General features: G+C 38.1%; 3 protein-coding genes across 3 annotated transcripts; 1 reads left to right on the plus strand and 2 right to left on the minus strand.

Moving 5' to 3' along the window:
* Window positions 1-3,764: 3,764 nt before the first annotated feature.
* On the minus strand, window positions 3,765-7,064 carry LOC111658555 (acyl carrier protein, mitochondrial). Its single transcript, XM_023411134.2, has 5 exons — window positions 6,871-7,064; window positions 5,491-5,610; window positions 4,966-5,053; window positions 4,172-4,287; window positions 3,765-4,051 (listed from the first exon to the last, which is right to left on the minus strand). The coding sequence occupies exons 1-4, from the start codon at window positions 7,039-7,041 to the stop codon at window positions 4,196-4,198; spliced, it is 471 nt and encodes a 156-aa protein (XP_023266902.1). The 5' UTR covers window positions 7,042-7,064; the 3' UTR covers window positions 3,765-4,051; window positions 4,172-4,195.
* Window positions 7,065-7,466: 402 nt separating this feature from the next.
* Window positions 7,467-11,117, plus strand: dctn5 (dynactin 5). The gene is made up of 6 exons (XM_023411138.2): window positions 7,467-7,625; window positions 7,810-7,878; window positions 8,008-8,126; window positions 8,850-8,961; window positions 9,890-9,992; window positions 10,084-11,117. Exons 1-6 carry the CDS (start codon window positions 7,578-7,580, stop codon window positions 10,179-10,181), a joined length of 549 nt encoding a protein of 182 aa, XP_023266906.1. The 5' UTR covers window positions 7,467-7,577; the 3' UTR covers window positions 10,182-11,117.
* Window positions 11,118-12,747: 1,630 nt separating this feature from the next.
* Window positions 12,748-21,086, minus strand: LOC111658557 (HUWE1-associated protein modifying stress responses-like). Its single transcript, XM_023411137.2, has 5 exons — window positions 20,707-21,086; window positions 19,492-19,572; window positions 18,839-18,906; window positions 18,436-18,646; window positions 12,748-16,509 (listed from the first exon to the last, which is right to left on the minus strand). Exons 1-5 carry the CDS (start codon window positions 20,900-20,902, stop codon window positions 16,193-16,195), a joined length of 873 nt encoding a protein of 290 aa, XP_023266905.1. The 5' UTR covers window positions 20,903-21,086; the 3' UTR covers window positions 12,748-16,192.
* Between the last annotated feature and the right edge of the window lie 154 nt (window positions 21,087-21,240).

The following is a 21,240-nucleotide window of genomic DNA, read 5'->3' on the forward strand; positions in this document are numbered from 1 at the left end:
AGGCAAAAATGTCAAAAAAAGATATAATATGGCATAAAAATGTCATGGTATAGGAAGGCATAAAAAGTAATAAAAATGTCATAGTATAATGAGGCCTAAAAATGTCATATTATAATATGGCATAAAAATGTCATGGTAAAGGAAGGCATAAAAATGTCATAGTATAAAAAGGCCTATAAATGTCATAGTATAATAAGGCATAAAAATATCATAGTATAAAAAGGCCTAAAAATGTCATAGTATAGTAAGGCATAAAAAGTAATAAAAATGTCATAGTATAAAAAGTCATAAAAATGTCATGTATAGTAAGGCATAAAAAGTAATAAAAATGTCATAGTATAATAAGGCATAAGAATGTCATATTATAATAAGGCCTAAAAATGTCATGGTATAGTAAGGCATAAAAATGTCATAGTATAATAAGGCCTAAAAATGTCATAGTATAAAAAGTCATAAAAATATCATAGTATAGTAAGGCATAAAAAGTAATAAAAATGTCATAGTATAATAAGGCATAAAAATGTCACAGTATAAAAAGAAATAAAAATGTCATAGTATAATAAGGCATAAAAAGTAATAAAAATGTCATGGTATAATAAGGCATAAAAATGTCATAGTATAAAAAGTCATAAAAATATCATAGTATAATAAGGCATAAAAAGTAATAAAAATGTCATAGTATAATAAGGCCTAAAAAGTCATAAAAAAGTCATAGTATAGTAAGGCATAAAAACTAATAAAAGTAATTTAAAAAAAAAAAAAGGCATAAAAATGTCATAGTATAGTAAGTCATAAAAATGTCAGTATAATAAGGCATAAAAATGTCATAGTATAGTAAGGCATAAAAATGTCATAGTATAATAAGGCATAAATTGTCATAGTATAATATGGCTTAAAAATGTCATGGTATAATAAGGCATAAAAATGTCATGGTATAGTAAGTCATAAAAATGTCATTGTATATATAATAAGGCATAAAAATGGCATAGTATAATAAGGCCTAAAAATGTCATAGTATAGTAAAGCATAAAAATGTCATAGTATAATAAGGCATAAAAATGTCATAGTATAATAAGGCATAAAAATGTCATAGTATAAAAAGTCATAAAAATATCATAGTATAGTAAGGCATGAAAAGTAATAAAAATGTCATGTTATAATAAGTCATAAAAATGTCATAGTATAGTAAGGCATAAAAAGTAATAAAAATGTCATAGTATAATAAGGCCTAAAAATGTCCTTGTATAATAAGGCATAAAAATGTCATCGTATAATAAGGCATAAAAATGTCATAGTATAGTAAGGTATAAAAAGTAAAAGAAATGTCATAGTATAATAAGGCATAAAAATGTCATAATATAATATGGCATAAAAATGTCATGGTATAGGAAGGCATAAAAAGTAATAAAAATGTCATAGTATAATAAGGCCTAAAAAAGTCATAGTATAGTAAGCCATAAAAATTTGATAGTATAATATGGCATAAAAATGTCATGGTATAGGAAGGCATAAAAATGTCATAGTATAATAAGGCCTAAAAATGTCATAGTATAAAAAGTAATAAAAATATCATAGTATAGTAAGGCATAAAAAGTAATAAAAATGTCATAGTATAATAAGGCCTAAAAATGTCATAGTATAAAAAGTCATAAAAATATCATAGTATAGTAAGGCATAAAAAGTAATAAAAATGTCATGTTATAATAAGGCATAAAAATGTCATATTATAAAAAGTAATAAAAATGTCATAGTATAGTAAGGCATAAAAAGTAATAAAAATGTCATAGTATAATAAGGCCTAAAAATGTCATAGTATAATAAGGCATAAAAATATCATAGTATAAAAAGGCCTAAAAATGTCATAGTATAGTAAGGCATAAAAAGTAATAAAAATGTCATAGTATAAAAAGTAATAAAAATGTCATGGTATAGTAAGGCATAAAAAGTAATAAAAATGTCATAGTATAATAAGGCCTAAAAATGTCATAGTATAATAAGGCCTAAAAATGTCGTAGTATAAAAAGTCATAAAAATGTCACAGTATAGTAAGGCGTAAAAAGTAATAAAAATGTCATAGTATAGTAAGGCATAAAAAGTAATAAAAATGTCATAGTATAGTAAGTAATAAAAATGTCAGTATAATAAGGCATAAAAATGTCATAGTATAGTAAGGCATAAAAATGTCATAGTATAATAAGGCATAAATTGTCATAGTATAATATGGCTTAAAAATGTCATGGTATAATAAGGCATAAAAATGTCATGGTATAGCAAGTCATAAAAATGTCATTGTATATATAATAAGGCATAAAAATGGCATAGTATAATATGGCATAAAAATGTCATGGTATAGTAAGGCATAAAAATGTCATAGTATAATAAGGCATAAAAATGTCATAGTATAATATGGCATAAAAATGTCATGGTATAGGAAGGCATAAATATGTCATGGTATAGTAAGTCATAAAAATGTCATAGTATAATAAGGCATAAAAATGTCATAGTATAATAAGGCCTAAAAATGTCATAGTATAATATGACATAAAAATGTCATAGTATAATATGGCATAAAAATGTCATGGTATAGGAAGGCATAAATATGTCATGGTATAATAAGGCATAAAAATGTCATAGTATAGTAAGTCATAAAAATGTCATAGTATAATAAGGCATAAAAATGTCATAGTATAATAAGACATAAAAATGTCATAGTATAATAAGGCCTAAAAATGTCATAGTATAATAAGGCATAAAACAGTCATAGTATAGTAAGGCATAAAAACCAATAAAAGTAATTTTTTTAAAAAAGGCATAAAAATATCATAGTACAATAAGGAATAAAATGTCATAGTATAGTAAGGCATAAAAAGTCTTAAAGATGTCACTGACCGTTTTTACTTAATGCCTTACTATATTAAGTCAATCAAATGCTAGCATGCCTAACTCAGTTGTCTTGGAGATGTATGCTATTGGAGGGCATACTGGAATGATCTAATATGGTTTCACTCTAACAGTGCGAACTAGTTCACTCAGATATTGGTAGGAACATGTCCCTACTGTCCATATGCAAACCTACAGTTGTCTTATCTTAACCTATAGGCTAATACATCAGAATTAATTTGTTGATTGCATGTTGCATTATTAATCTAAATCTGCAAAGTAATTAAAATTAACAAATGAGTAAGAAGCATAATTTTCCCTCAAACATAACAGAGTACAATCATACAGCAACATAAAATATAGACTCTTCAGTAAAGTAGAAGTAGCCTACCTCAAAATTGTTCTAATGTACTTGAATAGATGTACTACTTTGCCCCACGTATCAGATCACTGGTGTTATTGTTTTAGCACAACTATCCCCATCTTAAAATTACACTGAATCCGTTCATTCTGTAGTGCACACACTGCACATCTCTATGAGAGACTACAACTCCAGATCAGTGGAAACTTTGGGAAATTGGAATTTAAATAATTTGCATAAATTAAAAAAGCTGTGGATCCAATTGTTTTGGATCAGTATGTAGCTATACTCAGATTGGTTGTTAATAAACAGCAACCTAAAAAATGTCTGATGGGTTCTTTTAGCATTCAGAGGATTTTGTGACCCTTGGGCATAAATAGATTTGGTTATAACTCAGCTTCATGGCTGCCATGTCAAACTGATGAATTCTGACATTTCACCTAACAGCTATATAATACTGTATGTTCATGCTCCTTAAACCTGACAACAGGGAGATTCCAAATATCACACTTTCACAAAAATATACAGCATGTGTCTTTATTGATCTATTCATGAGAAATTATACATCGGAACCATAGGGTGGAGCTGAAGAAGAAGAAAAAAAAGAATCCAAACTGTGATATAACCTTGTTTAATATTTTGTTTTTCTCCGAGCTCCAAAAGCACATGTTCATTTAAATACAGTTAAACACAAGACACGGCAGCACGGTGCCATAATTGACAGAAGAGCTGACGGGGGGGTGGGATTTGATTTGGCGCCCATCTGCTTCACAAGAACTTCCTGTGGGAGTCACGCTGGGATCAACCTCTCTGGGTGAAAAACAAATGTAAGAAATTATTTCTGAGGAACAATGACACAACATCAGAGGGCACGTGTGCGATGTAAGAAAGAAAAGAAAAAAAAGTCAAACGTCTGACTGAGAGACTTACCTCTGTAGTAAGCTATAGAACAGATTATTCATAAACATCCTTCTTGTCTGCGATGTATTGTACAATCTCCTCAGGAGTCATCAACTTCTCTGCTTCTGCATCTGGGATCTCAAAACCTGAAGAATAAAACACACTACACTTAAAAATGTACTTGAATGCGCCACAAAGACCATCAACATCAGCTGCTGATATGCACATAGTACTTAATAGTATAGTAATAAGTATTTCTGGTCTAAAGATCATCACACAGACAAACCAGCCAACCATTCTGATGCCACAGTAAATGTGATTACATATTCTCCTCAAGTTGATTTATCAGCTGGCACTGTAAAGTTGTGTTGCACTGTTGTTGTCAGCTTGTCGTTGTCAAATGAAACCCATGTATCTCAAAATTTGGTGATTTTGAATTGTTCGCATAAGGATCATATATTCCTAAATTCTAAAATTATTATACGTCTTTAAACCAAACAAACCACTGTCATGAAGCTGACAGCAGACCTGTTTTTATGAACTCAGGCAAAGTTAAGTAAGAAACCATTGACATGGTTAGCATTGTCAGCTCTGTGTTGTTGTACTAAAGCAGATTTCCTCTCACTCCTGCCTAATTTTTAATTTTATAATGCAGTTTTTTCTACATAAATTCCATCACCCCTGTATTTCTCTGTGCAGCATCCCAAAATCTGAGCAATGCCTAAAGAGCTCATGCTTAAGCCTTCAATTTGTAATTTTTCAATGGGCAATCTTGACGGACCAGCTGCTACACAGGCAGGTCGGCATTCCGTCAATGCACTCACCAAACTCATCCTCCATGGCCATGATGATCTCCACTTGGTCCAAGCTGTCCAGACCCAGATCTTTCATGAAGTGGGAGGATGTCTGCAGCTGCGGAGCAGAAATCATCGTTAACATTACAAAGGTCTTTTTTCACAGTCACTGACAAATATTTAGCAGTTTTTACTGTTTCAGCCTCCGACATGCACCTCAATATCTCATGTACAAATCAGTGTTTATGAAGGTCCAGCAGGTGGAGTGTGTGCATGTTAACATGACCTCTGACAAAACGTAGGACCGACAAAATATCATTCAGACACTTGTTTTTCAGGTCACCTCCAATTAAATACAAGTCTCATTTTAAGTCTCATAAATCCATTGAGAATCACTGACATTCAAAGAATGCAATGGCAACAAAACACTACCACATGTGAGCTGCTTCATAACAGAAGACGCATCATATTTCACAGTTCCACAGTTCTCATTCATTGTTAAAAGTAAAAGTGAACAATGTATGATTGACAGGCTAAATCAGTGCTCGCTCTTACCTTTTCTGGGTTGATCTTGTCGTAGAGCTTGAGCACATACATGACACGGTCTTTGATGGTCTCTAAGGTGAGGGGGGGCAGGTCTCCATACTGTCGGCAAAAGACACCCACCGAGGAGACCTAAGCAGGAGGGAGAAGAGAGGGTCAGGAGCAGAGGTGGTGAGGTGGATGTAGGGTGGGGACAGATACAGATGACAGGCTGTGAGCACACGGCCCACAAATCAGCCTGAAGCTGCCTGTGCTCACTTCTCAAATCTGAAAATGCTACAAGCACAAACTGTAAACAGGCTGAGCCCAAAGACTGTGTTACACACAATTATAATGATGCGGGAGAGTCCGGAAGAGCCTTCCAGCACGTGGGATGGACAGATAATCAGTGTAGAAACATATGGCAAGATGCTATCTTGCAACACATAGCAACACAAGGGCATCCACCATTTTTTAAATTATGTTTAGTAGTTTTTATAGTGTTGTATCAGTGTTTTATGGTGTGCATCATCTCAACTAGACTGCTGTAATGCTCTCTCTTGCAGAGTTAAACAGACAAACAACTGGAATGCTCCAGCTCCTTAAACTTCATTAAGTTCCAGTGCAAAACAGAACCAACTTCAAAACTTGACTTATGCCGTTTAAAGCAAATCCACTGAGGTAAACAGATGGTGGTTTTCTAACTATACCTAAACTAAGATGCGTCCACATTATAGCAGATTTAAAACTATTCTATTTTCACAAGCTTATGATACGTTATGGTCTGTGTCTGTAGGGTGGAGTTTATAACTCGTGTAATATGATATGTAAATATAGGTTATATATATATATATCTATATTTTAACTGACCTTAGTTAAGACAGGACTCGAATAACATAGATGACCATACGAGTAGTTATCATGCTTCCCACACGCAAAAAAACAATAATTAAGGTAATAACATCATGCACAAGAGCAGAACACTTCTGCATGATGCTTATAATTAACAATCTATGCATCCTGCTTAGCTGGCAGTATCATTATCTATCGCTGAACAAGAATAAACCTCACAGTGTTTGAGGGCGCTTAGGTTAAGTCTGAGCACCCAAATGACTGCAGACTTGAGGTGACAGAAAGGAAACAATACAAACGTGTGTCAATGAACTCACCAATTTTGCTAACTAGCTAGCTAGCCAACAAGCAAAACATGCCTGTTGTGTAAGCAAAAATAAAAGCCCTTTCATGGATTTCAGAGGTGATTTACGAATGGCAGGTTTTCCCTAATCTAATAATAAACTGCTTGGATGCCACCATGAACTTTATACAGGCAAGGTTAGCGTAACAGTTTTGAAAGACGTAGGTAGGTCACAGCAAGCGCTAGGCCACGACGGTTCAATGTTACCGGAGACTCACCCGGCTCTGACCGAGCCACCGCGTCCTCCGGCTGTCTGCGGCGAAGGAGAGAGGTCGGTGAATGGATACTGCCGGGGCAGCAGCGGCTCTGACTGCCAGGTTACCGGAGCAAAGCCTCAGCGAAGGCCGGGCGAGCGAGCGGACACACTGCTGCAGGACACGGGCCGCCATGACGGAGAAAAGTGACTGGTGTCTCCCAGCGTGCAAGGCGAAGAAGAATCAGGGTCAAGGGCTCCGCTGTACGCATGCGCACATCACAAACCCTGTCTTTATTCTGCACATTTTTATTTTATTTGTGCATTTTACAGTGTTTTTATTAAACGTAGGATCGAAAATATATAACAGAAATATATAATTTTGATTGACGGTTAAATAAAAATGTGTTGAGGAGCTTGAGTTCACCTCAGGGAGGACCAATCGAGCACAGAATCATTTTACGGATTGGTTGTCTAATAATTATGTAGCTAAAAAAGGTCGAATAATTCAATACTTAATATAATTCACAAAACTCGAGACAATATACTGTAATACTAATTGCGTGTAATTTGTTTGTTTTAACGAAATGCATCGATGATTTTGCCCTCAACTCGTATAGTCTGAAAGTCTATTGATCACAGTCGGCTGAGAACAGAGCAGGGAGCACAAAACAGCGTTAGATATTGGCGTTGAATAATCAGTGGATTAAATATTTTACCAAATTCCAAGCCATGGAGTTGTCTGAAATACTGTACAACAAAGCGGAGTACATTGAGACGGTATTAAGATTGATACTAAGTCATTGCTAGCTAGCTAATCGGTTGCTATTTAGCTAGCTGAAGCTCAACGGGGCGTTGGGCGTTGGATAGCTGAAAATTTTACTTGTGCTGAATTTAGACAGAAATTAAAAACAGAAAAAATGCTTTTGTACAAATATTAACCATTGCTTTGGTTTCATTTCAGGCTTCTGGCAACAAAGTGAGCAGGCAGTCAGTGCTGTGTGGGAGTCAAAATATCGTCCTCAATGGCAAAGTAAGGAAAGAAAAACACAAAATACGGCTAGCTGTTAGTAAATTATACACTTTTGTTACTGTTAATGGGGCTGTGATATAACTGGATTGTTGTTTGTTTGTGTGTGTGTGTGTGGTGTCTCTCCTACAGACTATTGTCATGAATGACTGCATCATCAGAGGAGACCTGGCTAATGTCAGGGTGGGCAGACACTGTGTTGTGAAGAGTCGGAGTGTTATTCGGCCGCCTTTTAAAAAGTTTAGCAAAGGGTAAAGTACCTTCCTCTCATTGCAAATATTCCAAAGATTTAGACTAGAGCTGAGTCACATTGACAACACCAAATGTTTTATTATTTTTCATCATTGTTTGACTGAAAGCCTCAATGATCATGTTTGTATGACTGATGTTGTTTGTTTAAAGTGTTTGAACTATGGATAAGTCACTGAGAATGTATTAATTATCTGGACGTAAATGGACATGCAGGCAGAGGCATCCACTCCATGCGTTCAAATGTGTTCAGAAAATTCACTTTGATTTTTATACAGAAGCATTTAAGACCAGAATAAATTGTGTAACAATATTACAACCAAATCAAACGTTTATCACTTGTAAATGTCGGTGCCAGCATCACTCAGTTGCGAGGCTGCAATTAACGATAACCCAAAGGTAGTATGTTTACCATCATAAGACAACAAAAAGAAGCAAATCCTTGCATTGGTGAAGCAGCAACATTTTTTATTTTTCTGGAAAATGACTGGAACAATCAAACATATCAAAATTGTGATTCATTTTTTGTCAGTAAGCTTATTAATGAGTCAACTAATTACTTCAGCTTTGAGTAGTAATGTGGCTGATATACGCCAGAGTACTGTAAAGCATATTCTTAACAGTTGGCCGATTTTGTACTTTTGTGTATCAAATGTATGGATGCTGCTTTTCTGTTTAACAAAGATTAAACTTCATCTTCCTCCACCCTTTCTGTTTCCTACCAGAGTGGCGTTTTTCCCACTACACATCGGAGACCACGTCTTCATCGAAGAGGACTGTGTGGTCAATGCAGCACAGATTGGTTCCTATGTCCATATTGGCAAGAACTGTGTCATAGTGAGTGGGATAAAAGCACACACACAACCAAGCTGATAGACAGAAAACAGAAAGTATGCTGAGAAAGGCAAAGCCATTGAGAGGGGACAACAGCAGTAGTGTCTCCTCTTGCCTGTGGTGAAAGAGTCACATGGTAGTCATGTTCAGATGATGTGAATGCAGCAGCAAACTGCTTCAGGCTGCTTTGAGCAGACTCTGTCACAGACCTGGGTTGGAATGTGAAATGAAATACACTGAATTACATGTTTTAATGTAATTGCAGCAGAATTGCAATCTTGCCCAGCAGGACCAGATTACATCTAACTAGAATTGCAAAACTCCACAATTGATACAAAATTAGGATGTTATATGAGGAAAAGCTGAACAAGACAAAAAATTATATTTTGAATGGTATTCGGCTGACCATTGGTGGACTTAATCACTCAGTCAGTCAGTCAGTCAGTCAGTTAGTTACTCATGGCCATTTGTGCTTTTTTGGCTGGCCTCATTATTGGAAGATGAAAATGCAGAAGATAAATGCTTATAAATACTTTCTAAATCTAAATGGCTCTAACGTAGTATTCTATTTTGTATTTGTATACCTATTTTGTGGTACAAACGCATCTTCTTCACTGTGATTGCAGGTATAGATGTGATTCGATACGATCCCAAAAGATTTCTTCAAAGTTGCATATACAAAAACATTGCATATCAAACCTGTACCGGGGTTTCTCTTTTAATGCAAGCCTTCAGCTCATCTCAGTTTCCCCTTTTCCATTATAAGGATCATACTTACTGCTCTGTTGTTCTGAACAGCCACCACCCATTGTGGACCACTGCATAACAGACAGGATGCAGAAAAACTTCAGTGTGAGTCAGTGAAAGCATTTGACTCACTAGCAGATTTGTTTGTTAACTCACTTTTGCCTGTTTTGCGTGTTGTGTTCAGGGTCGCCGCTGTGTGCTGAAGGACTGCTGTAAGATTTTAGACAACACTGTGCTTCCTCCTGAGACAGTGGTGCCACCTTTCACTGTCTTCTCTGGATGCCCAGGTCAGTCACACGATACCAACACACACCTGACCCTTCCACATTCTGTGTATCTATCATTTCTTTACCTGCGTTCATCTTTGCTACCTCTCAGGTCTGTTTTCAGGAGAGCTCCCAGAGTGCACACAGGACCTGATGATTGATGTAACCAAGAGCTACTACCAGAAGTTCCTGCCTCTCAGCCAGATCTGAGACCCACCCTCAAAACCTTCAGCAGGGTCCACACCCTTTCCAGCCAGTTCCAGGTCAGGGTTTGGTCTTGACTGTCAAACTGAAATGGACTCTTAGAGCTCAACTCCTATCCTTCATTTACCAGAGGCCTTGAGTTTCTCTGCCCAATGAAAAACAATTGGTCCTGTTTAGAGCCCCTCTATGATTCTGGTTTTTGAGTATGAGAAAAAGCACATAGCTAATGGAATCTGATACAGCTGCAGAGGCAGTTTTGTGTGTTTGCAGCTCCAGATTGCAGAGAGTCTTGAAATGTCTTTTAAATCTGAAAATACTATAAGGTGTTGTTACCAAACTGTTCCAAACAGCATGCTTATGTTTACCACCCAGCTAGTCCTCTTCAAAAACCCTTAGTCTTAGAGTTATGTAGTCATAGATCATTTTTCCTGGTCAGGGTGCCATGGTCCTCCATACGGCTGCTGATAATAACAGAGACCCAGAGAAAGCGATAAGCCCAAGTGTAGGAAGTTATTGCTTCTTGGCAGCAGCAGTAGGTGAAGATGAGGAGGTGGAGGAGCTATGAAAGGAAAGGAGGTGAAGGGTGGAGGTGTTTGAAGGATGTGGGAACACAGCTTGTAAGATACTGTACAACATCCATGGACCAAAACAATAGCAAACAGTTGTGTTTGAGGATGTTGGCTGTACATGTGCATTATTCATATCCACAGTTCATTTGGACAACAGAGCAGCACATTCAAGAAGTTGTTTTAATTTTAATCTTGAATATTGTGTTTTTGTTTGATTTCTCCTTCACTGGCTTATGCAATTTGTCATAATACATCTTTAACATGGTTTGGAATTTAATTCCATTATGTTTCAAACAATCAAATCAACTGCAACATTGATTTGAACATCTCAAATAGTGAAGCTTATAAATAAATATGAATGCTTGAAAATCTGCCTGGTATGAGCTGGCCTCTATCTTTGGAGTTTTCTTATTTTAAAAGGTACACCGTGGAGTATTGACCACTGGTAGTGCTTTGGAGCAACATCTTTATGAGTGTGTACAAGCACAAAGATGTGCATGCATGCGCTCAAGGCTCGAGCATGTAGGCATTACTTTCGTGTGTTTCATACTGTTCTGCATATCGGAAATTGGTGGTGGTAACCTGCAAAGAAGCATAAACAGCACATCAGTCAAGGCAGGGAAGAAAAAGACAAAAAATGTAAACAATTTAGGATTTACAGAGAGTTTTATGAGGAGATACAGTCTAGTCATAAAGCCCTCAAGGTTACAGAGTGTGTTTTGGTAAGACTGAATAATAGTATATATAATAATAAAAATAACCTTTGCTTGTTTACAAAAACATTCAACAGAGCACCTGTAAACATGTAGCCAGAACCTTTTAAGGTGCCCTGTGGAGTTCTCTTGTAAACAAACAAAAGTTGTGTTTATACTCATTGTTGCTCACCAAAACACATCAAGTGTATGCTTCAAATCTAACAAATGTGTTGAATGCATTTCCTTTCACATGAAACATCTGCAAAGGCATGCATGTGCATCCGGAACGAGACAGACAAATAAAACGGGAACTCACTCACAAAATGTCTCTATATTGTTACTACAGGTCAAAACCTTCTGTGGGTAACTTTACGACAGCAGAAAGGCTCAGAGAAAGACTCAGGACTGCAGTTTTATCAGAAACTTATAACTGCAGATTAAATGCTATGCTACAGTATGGGAATGATATCATACATAAACTTTGCAGGCTTGTCTTCCACATTTCTTCATAACAGGCACTTGATGTGGAAAAAAAAGAACATGTCTTTCTAACGCTGTCCTCTGGCACCACCTAGAGGCCTGTAGCGGCATCTTCTAAGAAAAGCGCTGACCCTAATCTAGTCAGGTAATTTCTGTTGACCTTAAATAGCTCAGCCCAGAAATTAAGTCACCACACCTATGTTCTTTGAGGCTGATAGGGAAAACAAAAACAATCCCAAACCTGTCATTGACAGCTCCACATTATTTCAAATACATGACTCAGGTATTTGATTTCACTCACCTGTAAATATCAACTATGTCAACGGTCTGTACAAGAGCAAATGATGCGATTGGCACATTTCTGTTTCTTAAAACACTAAAGGTTTTTCTTAATACCATACAAAACAATCATTTCCTCATTTTTCTTGCTTCTTCATTATGTCTTATGAAATGTTTTTCAGTCTCTACACCTTCAAACAAACAATTGAATCATATACACTAAAACTGAAAATGATTTGCATGTCAAAAATATGCAGGGTCAGTGCAGTCTATGGAGGAAACCTGTGGTGCAAATTGAGATTAAAAAATGTGCAAACAGCAAGGTGTCAAAAAGAAAACCCAAGCTTCTTTTACTCTGAAAAGTTTTTGTTCATTTACTTTGCAAAAATTGTCAACTGATCACTCTAGAAAATGGGACTTACCCTTATTCATTTCCAAACGTTCAAGTTGTCAAATGAAATGTCTGTATGGCTTGTTAACAGGGAACCCATATGGATAAAATTTTAAGCCAATCCAATTTTTAAAAGCAACCAAATAAAACAGAACTCATAATATTTTTCTTTTTTAATGAAACATAGTCCATCCAATTGCAACTCAATGATTTTATTTCTTTTACAATGTGAACCACATATATCATACCAACAATTAAATGTTAAGTATATAGATTAGCCATTTATTACTTTTTAAACAAATAAGTATCAAGAAACAGCTAATAATAGTGTTGGCTCCAAAGACACGTGGCATGAGTCAGCCTATTGAAACAATGTGGATGAAGGCCTGTGACTGGCTCAGAGGAAGAAAAGAAAAACACAAAGTGCCCCCTCTATTATAACCAGGCTAAACAGTGGGGGTCAACGCTGCAAGTTGAACAGTGGGCTTGAAAGACAGCACCACCTTGCTCGTAGCCAACTCTTTAGTCGAGCCTTTGGAAAAACTCCCATTTGATAGTCTGAATTTTAGTATATTTTTCCTGTCAGCAGACACTTCTCACCTTCCCTTTAAACTGACATGTTGTCATGCAACAGAAACACTGGGAGGTTGGAACTACTAACTTGTGGCTAAACGCACAATTTGGTTTCAGTCAGCAATGCTACTAATGCCAATGTGGAGTGTCAGACACATAACAGCAAGAAAAGTGTCTGGAAAGAAAACTAAAATATTCAAAATGCATTCCTCTGATTTAATGAAGAGCGTGCGGCAGTCAAGTCAGTCTTCAGGATTCACTCCATATCCAGTCCTCTTGTTGGTGCCCCAAACACTGTATTCTGCCATGAGGACTCTACAGGGTTGAGTCCCAGAGACTAAAACTCAATGGACTCCAAATGCAACGTTTAGGGCAAATCTCCTATTCAAGAAACATGGATCCTTCCTATGTTACATTAGTCACTAAACTTGTGATAGCTGAAGCTACCCGACAGTTTGCCTTTTTTTTTTGCAAAAGATACATTTTTTTTTTTTTTTTTAAACCAAGAGCCGAACGGCCTCAACATGGATTGATTACTTGTCGCCCTTCCTTCACAGCAATCAGAGGCCCTCTGTAGACGAATGAAATCTCACTTTCCCAATATGGAGTTTACATTTTCAGTCCCATTCAGTTTCTTCACTCCTATGCAACTTTTAAAACGCAGAGCTCATTTTGCCAGAATCAGCAAATCTCAGCCTGGTTCTTTTCTTTCACTGACTAGCCAGCGATCATGTATGAATATAAAAGCCAACCTATATGTGAAAAAAAAAAAAAAGAAAAAAAAGAAATCTGTGACCAAAATGTAACAGAAGTTAAAAACTGGCATGCTTTATACAACTAAAGAAAACCTACTTTCCAGGTTATAGAGGTGAAGGGGAGTGAACAGCTCAACAAAAATTGGGGAAAAAGAGAAGAAAACATTGGCATCTCACAAGTCAGCTACAGTGGGTATTTACAGGCAGAAAGTTGAGTTTTATATCCCAGTCAGCTCACTGACAACTTACTATATCACTACTACGGCAGGGTATCAGGGGAAATATCCATAATTGGTTTCATAACTAGACAACATTTTATTAATCATTTACACTTTTGTTAGCTTCCTATGCTAAAAGAAAGCATATTCCAACAACTGAGTGTACTATGCTCACAAACAAGTTTAGATTTAACTCCAATAATCTTTCATTAATACCCTAAAATGAGACATAAATCAGTACAGTACCAGTTTATATTACTTTACAAATTGCTAAATATACCCACATTTCTGACTCATGTGATATCAGTGTCTCCTACTCTACTTCCCCACAGAAGGATGGAAGGCAACAACCATTTCAAGAATGAAACAAGCCCCGAGTTGCATCATCCTGTACCAAGTAAAAAAAAAAAAAAAAAAAAAAAAACCCATTCAGGTCTTATTAATGCACGCACCCCTTATACAAAAGTAGACAGTTTCGCCAACAACAATCCAACACTGTAGCCTCATCATCCAGTGACTTGTGTGCACTGGTTGGCATGTTTGGTTGGTCTGTAGGGAAACACTACCTTTCTAAGAACATTTCTGTGATGTATGCTTTCTTTACAGCACCAATTATCGCCAATAAGTTAAATTATTTGTTAGACAGGGAAGGACTCCGAGTCGTTGAATACAAGTTGAGCCCACACACAGAAACGCTCCGCAACTTGATCAAATCTGAAGAGTTTTTGGAACTAGAGATGTGCGCGAGAGCTCCTTTTCTAGTCATATTAAGTGTTAACTATTTCTAAGCACCAACAGGTAAGTAATGTGTGGACTGACCACAAGGGGTCTGTTTAGGGCTGGACAAGGCTACAACTGGGATACAATGGAAGAGCCGATTTGTTTGCATGAGTTGGAAGTGAAAGCTAAGTGCAAAAATCCTTATTGCAACTCATCAGAATAATCACACAATCACATAAAACAGCAGCTGCTTTTGTAATAAGTATAGGGTAAAGGGGGAAGAGGGCGTCACAGTCAGCAAATGGGCTGTCTGAGAAGCTGTATACAACAAAAAAAATGTTCCTTTACATTATCCTGAACAAAAAAAAAAAAAAAAAAAAAACAAGGTGGAGAAAATGCTAAATTAACTTGGCTATCACTGCCGCAAACAGTGGCAACAAACCAAATACTTTAACACTGGTGGTTTAAAAACAAAAAAGGGTGATTGGCTGAACTAAATCAAGCCACTGTTGAAGCAGAGAATATGGTTTAAATGTCCACATCAATAGCCTGCTATTGGTAGTTACATGCTGTCAGTCTAGTAACCAGAGAAATGCAAGTGGTTACAAGCGACAGATGAGGCAGGATGATGCCACAGATGTACTCCTACTGGGCAATTTAGCTCCACCACTGACAGACAGGCATGGTTAACTAAGAGCTGCAATGATAAAGTAACAGAAAGAACAGGTGGGTTGTTTGACGCAGAGGTGAGTCTCTGACAGAGCTGGGTCCAACATTTGGCGAGCAACTCGATTCACTGAGTGAGACGATTTGATCATGGCCCTCACTTCCTTATTAAGGTGGTGGGTGAGGATGAGTGAGGTTAAGGGAGGGAAGGGCACAAATGTGTCAAGGATCAAGTGGCTTTTTACTTGTAAAGCAGCACAGTGCATTTTCACCCCTTTGAGAACTGTCTGCATCCCAGAATGAGTTGGTTCCTTCGTTGTCTCCTTTCCAGGGCAGCGATGTCTGAGAAGTGTGTGATGTCGTCCAGACCTCCCAGTCTCTCTTACACTCAATAACACACTCACACAAAGTGTTCTGATTGCAGAGCAATGATTTGTAGTAATAGTGTCAGGAAAGGAGACAAGGAAAAGAATTCATCCAACATCTGATTAGACTGAACTAAGAACCTTCAGTCACTGTTTTCATTTTCAGCCCGGGTTCTTTTGCACAGCCAGGCATCCAAAACGTCTGTCCATCTGCGCATCTGTCCCCCATAAGCCCATCCATCCCCCTCGCCTAGCCTTGGCTTTGAAGGCCCCCCCACCCCCTAATACACACAGGCAAACAGCAGATCAGATCATCCTGTTGCGTTTGTGCGTGGGTGAGTCTGTGATGACATCACTACACTGGGTGGAGTTTCGTTTCCTGGTTCCTCCCCCTCCAGCAGAGGCAGAGCCTGTAGAGTCCAGATGCAGTGCCATCTCCTCTGAGATGAAAGTGTTCAGGTCGACGTCTTGAAGCCCATTACGCCTGCTGCGGCACACTGGCCCTGAGCCAGAAGAACCACCTCCACCAGCACCGCCTCCGTTACTGCTGCTGCCACTCACATGTGTGGGAGAACCTGGAGCACCGGAGCGCACACTGATACTTGCCATGGCTCCACTTAGACCTGGTGGAAGGAGAAGGAAACAGGATGGAGAAGAAAAGACAAAGAACATGATGATCTGAGTTTTTAAAAAATTATCTGGTAAAAGAAAAGTTATCAATTTACTGCTATACAACCATGCATCTCCATTACTTACTACCTTTTTAATGGGGTAAGTTACCCATTACCCTTTTGAAAATTTCAAGTTACCACGGCGTCCTGTCAAATGTTTTTCCAAGGAGGCTACACATTCAACATTTACAGGGTTGATGCATAGACATGTCTTGTGTCATATCCGTATGCATGTCTGTGGGGTCTTTTGAGTCAAGCAACAGTGAATTACAACTGAGCAAGCACATCATGGATGCATCAAACCAATACTCATATTTGTGACACCAAATGGCAACTGTCTGATCAAAGTGGCATTTACCCTCCAGCATGATAACATGGTGTGTTTGTATGAAATCAGTGATCAAAGCTTGTAAGTATTGATCTCATTTTCAGATGTAAATTCTCTCTCTCTCTCTCTCTCTCTCTCTCTCTCTCTCTCTCTCTCTCTCTCTCTCTCTCTCTCTCTCTCTCTCTCTCTCTCTCTCTGATATAACCAGGGCTATCAAAATGTGACTGGGTAAGCTCACAGCAAGTAAGCAGCTCCTTGACAAGACTTCATCTTTTGTTCAAGTCACTTGCTCAGGCTGTTATTCATTTTGGATTTCAGACAAGAACAAGGGTCACAAGGTTCAAGCTTCTACAGAACGGCATTGTTAGGACATTTGCCTCAAAACAGCATTTGAGGCAGCCATCTCACAAACACACAAGTCATCACTTAGTACTAAAACTTGAGAAAAAATGACTCCCATTGCAATAAAAACATGTATGGCCGCAGAGCCTGTGACTTAACATGGGAAGTGACAGGTGCAACTTCAAGCCACACAATTAAGAAACCATTTCTACCCCACACCTTTAAGAATGAAAGAGCTGTCTACTTGTGGTCAAGTATGTACTGCATTCATGAAGCAGCTAACTAATTCTTAATCCAAAAGATGTTACACTGGTCTTTACCACAGTGGTAAAGACCACAGTGGTAAAGACCAGATAGGAAAATACACAACTGATTTGTGCCACTGATTTGTCAGAAACAAAGTTTGTATGCATTACCACACTGGGAAAAAAATCTGGAACCTAATTGTCAATGAGAGTCAAGGATACAGTTCATAGAAATATGAAATGCTATGTTTAAATAATGATTTAACGAGCAGATCAAAATTATTTTGTTGGTCCCAATACATACGCACACACAAACAGCACTAGTGAAATGCAAAAGATATGTGATAACTGAGAAAGGGGACATACTGAAACCTCCTGACACAGACTGAACTTATGTATCTGAAACCTAAACCACCAAATGCCTAACATCACTCACCCTAACCTCAGCAACACCCTAAAAAGGCCTCTTTAAAATGTGAAGACCTTTAGATAAAGTACTGAATATTAATTTGGACCAGACAACAAACCAGAGATGTAAACCAGAAATACCAACCTACTGCAATGCAACTGAATACACACATAGAAATAGATGCATCTACATGTTTAAAAACTACTTGGCAGTCGTTTTAGCAAGACATTTGCTCTCGCAAACAAATAACACACAGGAAGGGCCAACTACGTGAGGCCTTTCCTCACCATTGGCCAATACTTACACACCCAACATACTCTTATCTGAGCCACATGTGGCAGAGTGTGATGACTAGAGGATAAGTGCACTCGCTCATATACACTCACAAACCAGCATATTGCAGTTTAGTGCTTGGACAACAAGACTAGAAATACAACTTATTTTCTATCCAACAATGTAGATGCCTCCTGCGTTGTAAATCAAGGTTTTTAGTAAATGTCTAATATCCACTGGTGTGCAAACTGTGAGCCAGGCTTGCACTCAGCTTTTCTTACCATGCAGTGCTATGGCCTCCCTGAAGGGCTGGAGGTCTGCTTCCACAGATGAGCCTGTCTCAGCTGGTGAATTAGCCCGACTGGGGGCCACCATGGCCAGCCGGGGGTTGGCCCTGCTACTTCTGTGTGGTGGAGCTTTGCCGCACAGAAAGCTGATAAGATCCTCCCTACGGATGGTTCTCCGGCGTTTCTTCACCCAGGCCAACATATCCTGCAATCCAATGCAAGAGAGATCCATCAGTTAGCAATGGTTTAATTTTGTTTTATTAAAAAATACCTGTTCTGTAAAACTAACATAGTCTGGTTGCTAACTGTCAAACAAATATGATTAAGCAGGTACAATTTCTCCAGATACAACAGAACTGAGGTGCCTCACAAAAGGTAGTGGAAGAACAAGACCCACCTTATTACGGCGTTGGTGGCCTATTTGGATGCCCCGATCAAAGCTTCTCTGATGGGCCTCGACACTCTCTGTATTGGTGAAAGACGATATAGAAATAATAATCATCATAATCATAAATGTATATTCCAAAGTGAAGCATATATGTACATACACATGTAATTAGTACCAATATGTTGGTTCAAGACCAAAAACTTAAGAAATCTAATATCATGGATTTTAAGGTATATTGTGTATTTATTTCTGGGTTGTTGTTTTTTTTGCAAGATACTTCAAATTAAGTCAAGTTGAATCCAGTCCAATTTTGTTCTAATTATCTCAAAAACACCTCTGTTTCACTGGTGAGTTCTTGACATTGTTTAATCGAGTTTCCAAAACGAACATGTCTTTCACTTACATACAAAAACCTACAAGTCCTGTGGCTGACTGATCAATATGGAGCTGATAAGAGTGATAACGACCAGGTCGTTTACCACTTGATGGATGGGCCTGTCAATAAAAACATGAATACCTTTACAAGTCTAGTGATAATCAGCCAGGGTCCATATTGATGGAATGAAGAAAAACAAAAACAAAAAACAGTAGATGTAGTCGGCAAATCAATAAATCCTGCTCAAGAGCACAAGGATGGAGAGAAGAGAGATGTGGTTAGTTACCTTTGTAGAGGTTGGTAACTGCTGTAGCAGCATTCTGAAATGGCACCCACAATGACAGGCCCTGCTGATGGCATACTCTGTCTGTGGGAGGAAAGGGAAAATATGGTTGGTTTTTACATGTGACATGCGGCTATAATTCAAAAGCAAGTCCATTTGTGATATGAATATTAATGTGACCAAAGAACAACAAAACATCTGAGAGAAGCACGACAGCCTGGTGATTATGGGGTTGAGGTGAAGATCATTTTCATTCGCCATTTTGTCTTGCATCTACAATTGCAGGGACAGGGTTTTGCATAAAAATAACTGTAAGCTAACGCTAACGTTAGACGGCTAGCTTGGCAGCAGCTTGTTTAGCAAGAAAGCACCGACACACCAACTTAACTGCCTTCTCAGCAGTAAAGTTACAAAGACATGTCAAACATACATGCCAAACATAGATAGGCTCAATAAGATGAGCTCCATCAGTTTGGACAGCAACTTATTATGTCTGCGAACACAACAGCCAAAGCAAATTGTAGACAAACCAATATTTCCACATCGAACCAATATTATCCTCGCCATTTTGTGATTATAACGCTAGCTACGCGTTGCTGAACAAACTGCTCACTCAGCAGCGAACAGGGCGTTTAAAAGCAAGTGAACACTTAATGTGCTCCTAACTTTTTTTTCTTCATAGGTCATTCCAACAGCATATCGCGTCTGGTGTAACAGACGGTAACACTGACAGTATACAGGAGACTGTCATCTGGGAATGTCGCGTAGCTACGATTGTTGTTACCATCGCCATTTTGTAACTAGCCTGGCTAACGTTACGTTAGCTATTCACCCCTGTCTAACTTGGTGTCAACAGGGTACCTTATTGTCAAAGATATGTATGCCAACTTAAGATACTTTAATTATGTCAGTCAATCAAACTGTTATTGATTAACCATCGAAACGGGTGTATGATGCCAGATTCGAGTTCATAACTGTTTTTGTCACTGGCTAGCATAAGCTAGCTAAATTTAGTATTGCAAAATCAGCTGTAAACGTTACCCAGTACTGGCTAGCCAGTTAGCTAATGAGCTAGTTAGCAATCTACTAGTACTGACGCTAACGTTAGTTCACAGTAACGCTCGGTAAATAGACTGGTTGCTACCCAACAAGCCAAAGGCTTGATGGTAATGTAGATACCGCTAGACGGACAAGCAATCGGAAAGCGCTGGTTTGAACCTTTGTATAACTGTGCCACAGCAGTGGCGGAGTTCTGGAAAAGATGCCACAGTTTATCCTGGTCGTTGTCGGCCTCTTCCTCGCTCGGCTCCCTCTGCTCCGCTTCGGCCAAACACTGCCGCTCCCATTTTGAGAACCAGTGCTCGGGTCCGTGTTCCTGTATCTCCGAGTCTCCGTCTTCCTTCTTCTCCTCCATTTAACGCACCAAAACTCGAAGGAAATGCGCTTTTAATCCTTATAAAAATGAATAAATGGAGACTGTATAAAGACTTACGTGATCAAAGTCATTAATACTAATAACGTTTTTACTATTTCGCACTATAGTACAGCCTTATGGCCTATTACTGCCATCTGTGAAGATGAGCTTAGCTAACTGTTTTTCCTAGTTGCCGACGTCGGTATATATACAACGCAAACAACCATGTTATGCGCTTTATCCCGCCCATCACTCCAGATGTCAGCGACAATTGGCCATATGAGCACTGCAGGGTGGGCTTGAGGTCTTTGCTCATCATTCAATTGGGTCTCCGGTAC

The sequence above is a fragment of the Seriola lalandi genome, unplaced genomic scaffold, assembly GCF_002814215.2.
Source record: "Seriola lalandi dorsalis isolate HSWRI2012SDOR001 ecotype SW California unplaced genomic scaffold, Sedor1 jcf7180002054452, whole genome shotgun sequence".
In the NCBI taxonomy this organism is placed as follows: Eukaryota; Metazoa; Chordata; class Actinopteri; order Carangiformes; family Carangidae; genus Seriola; species Seriola lalandi.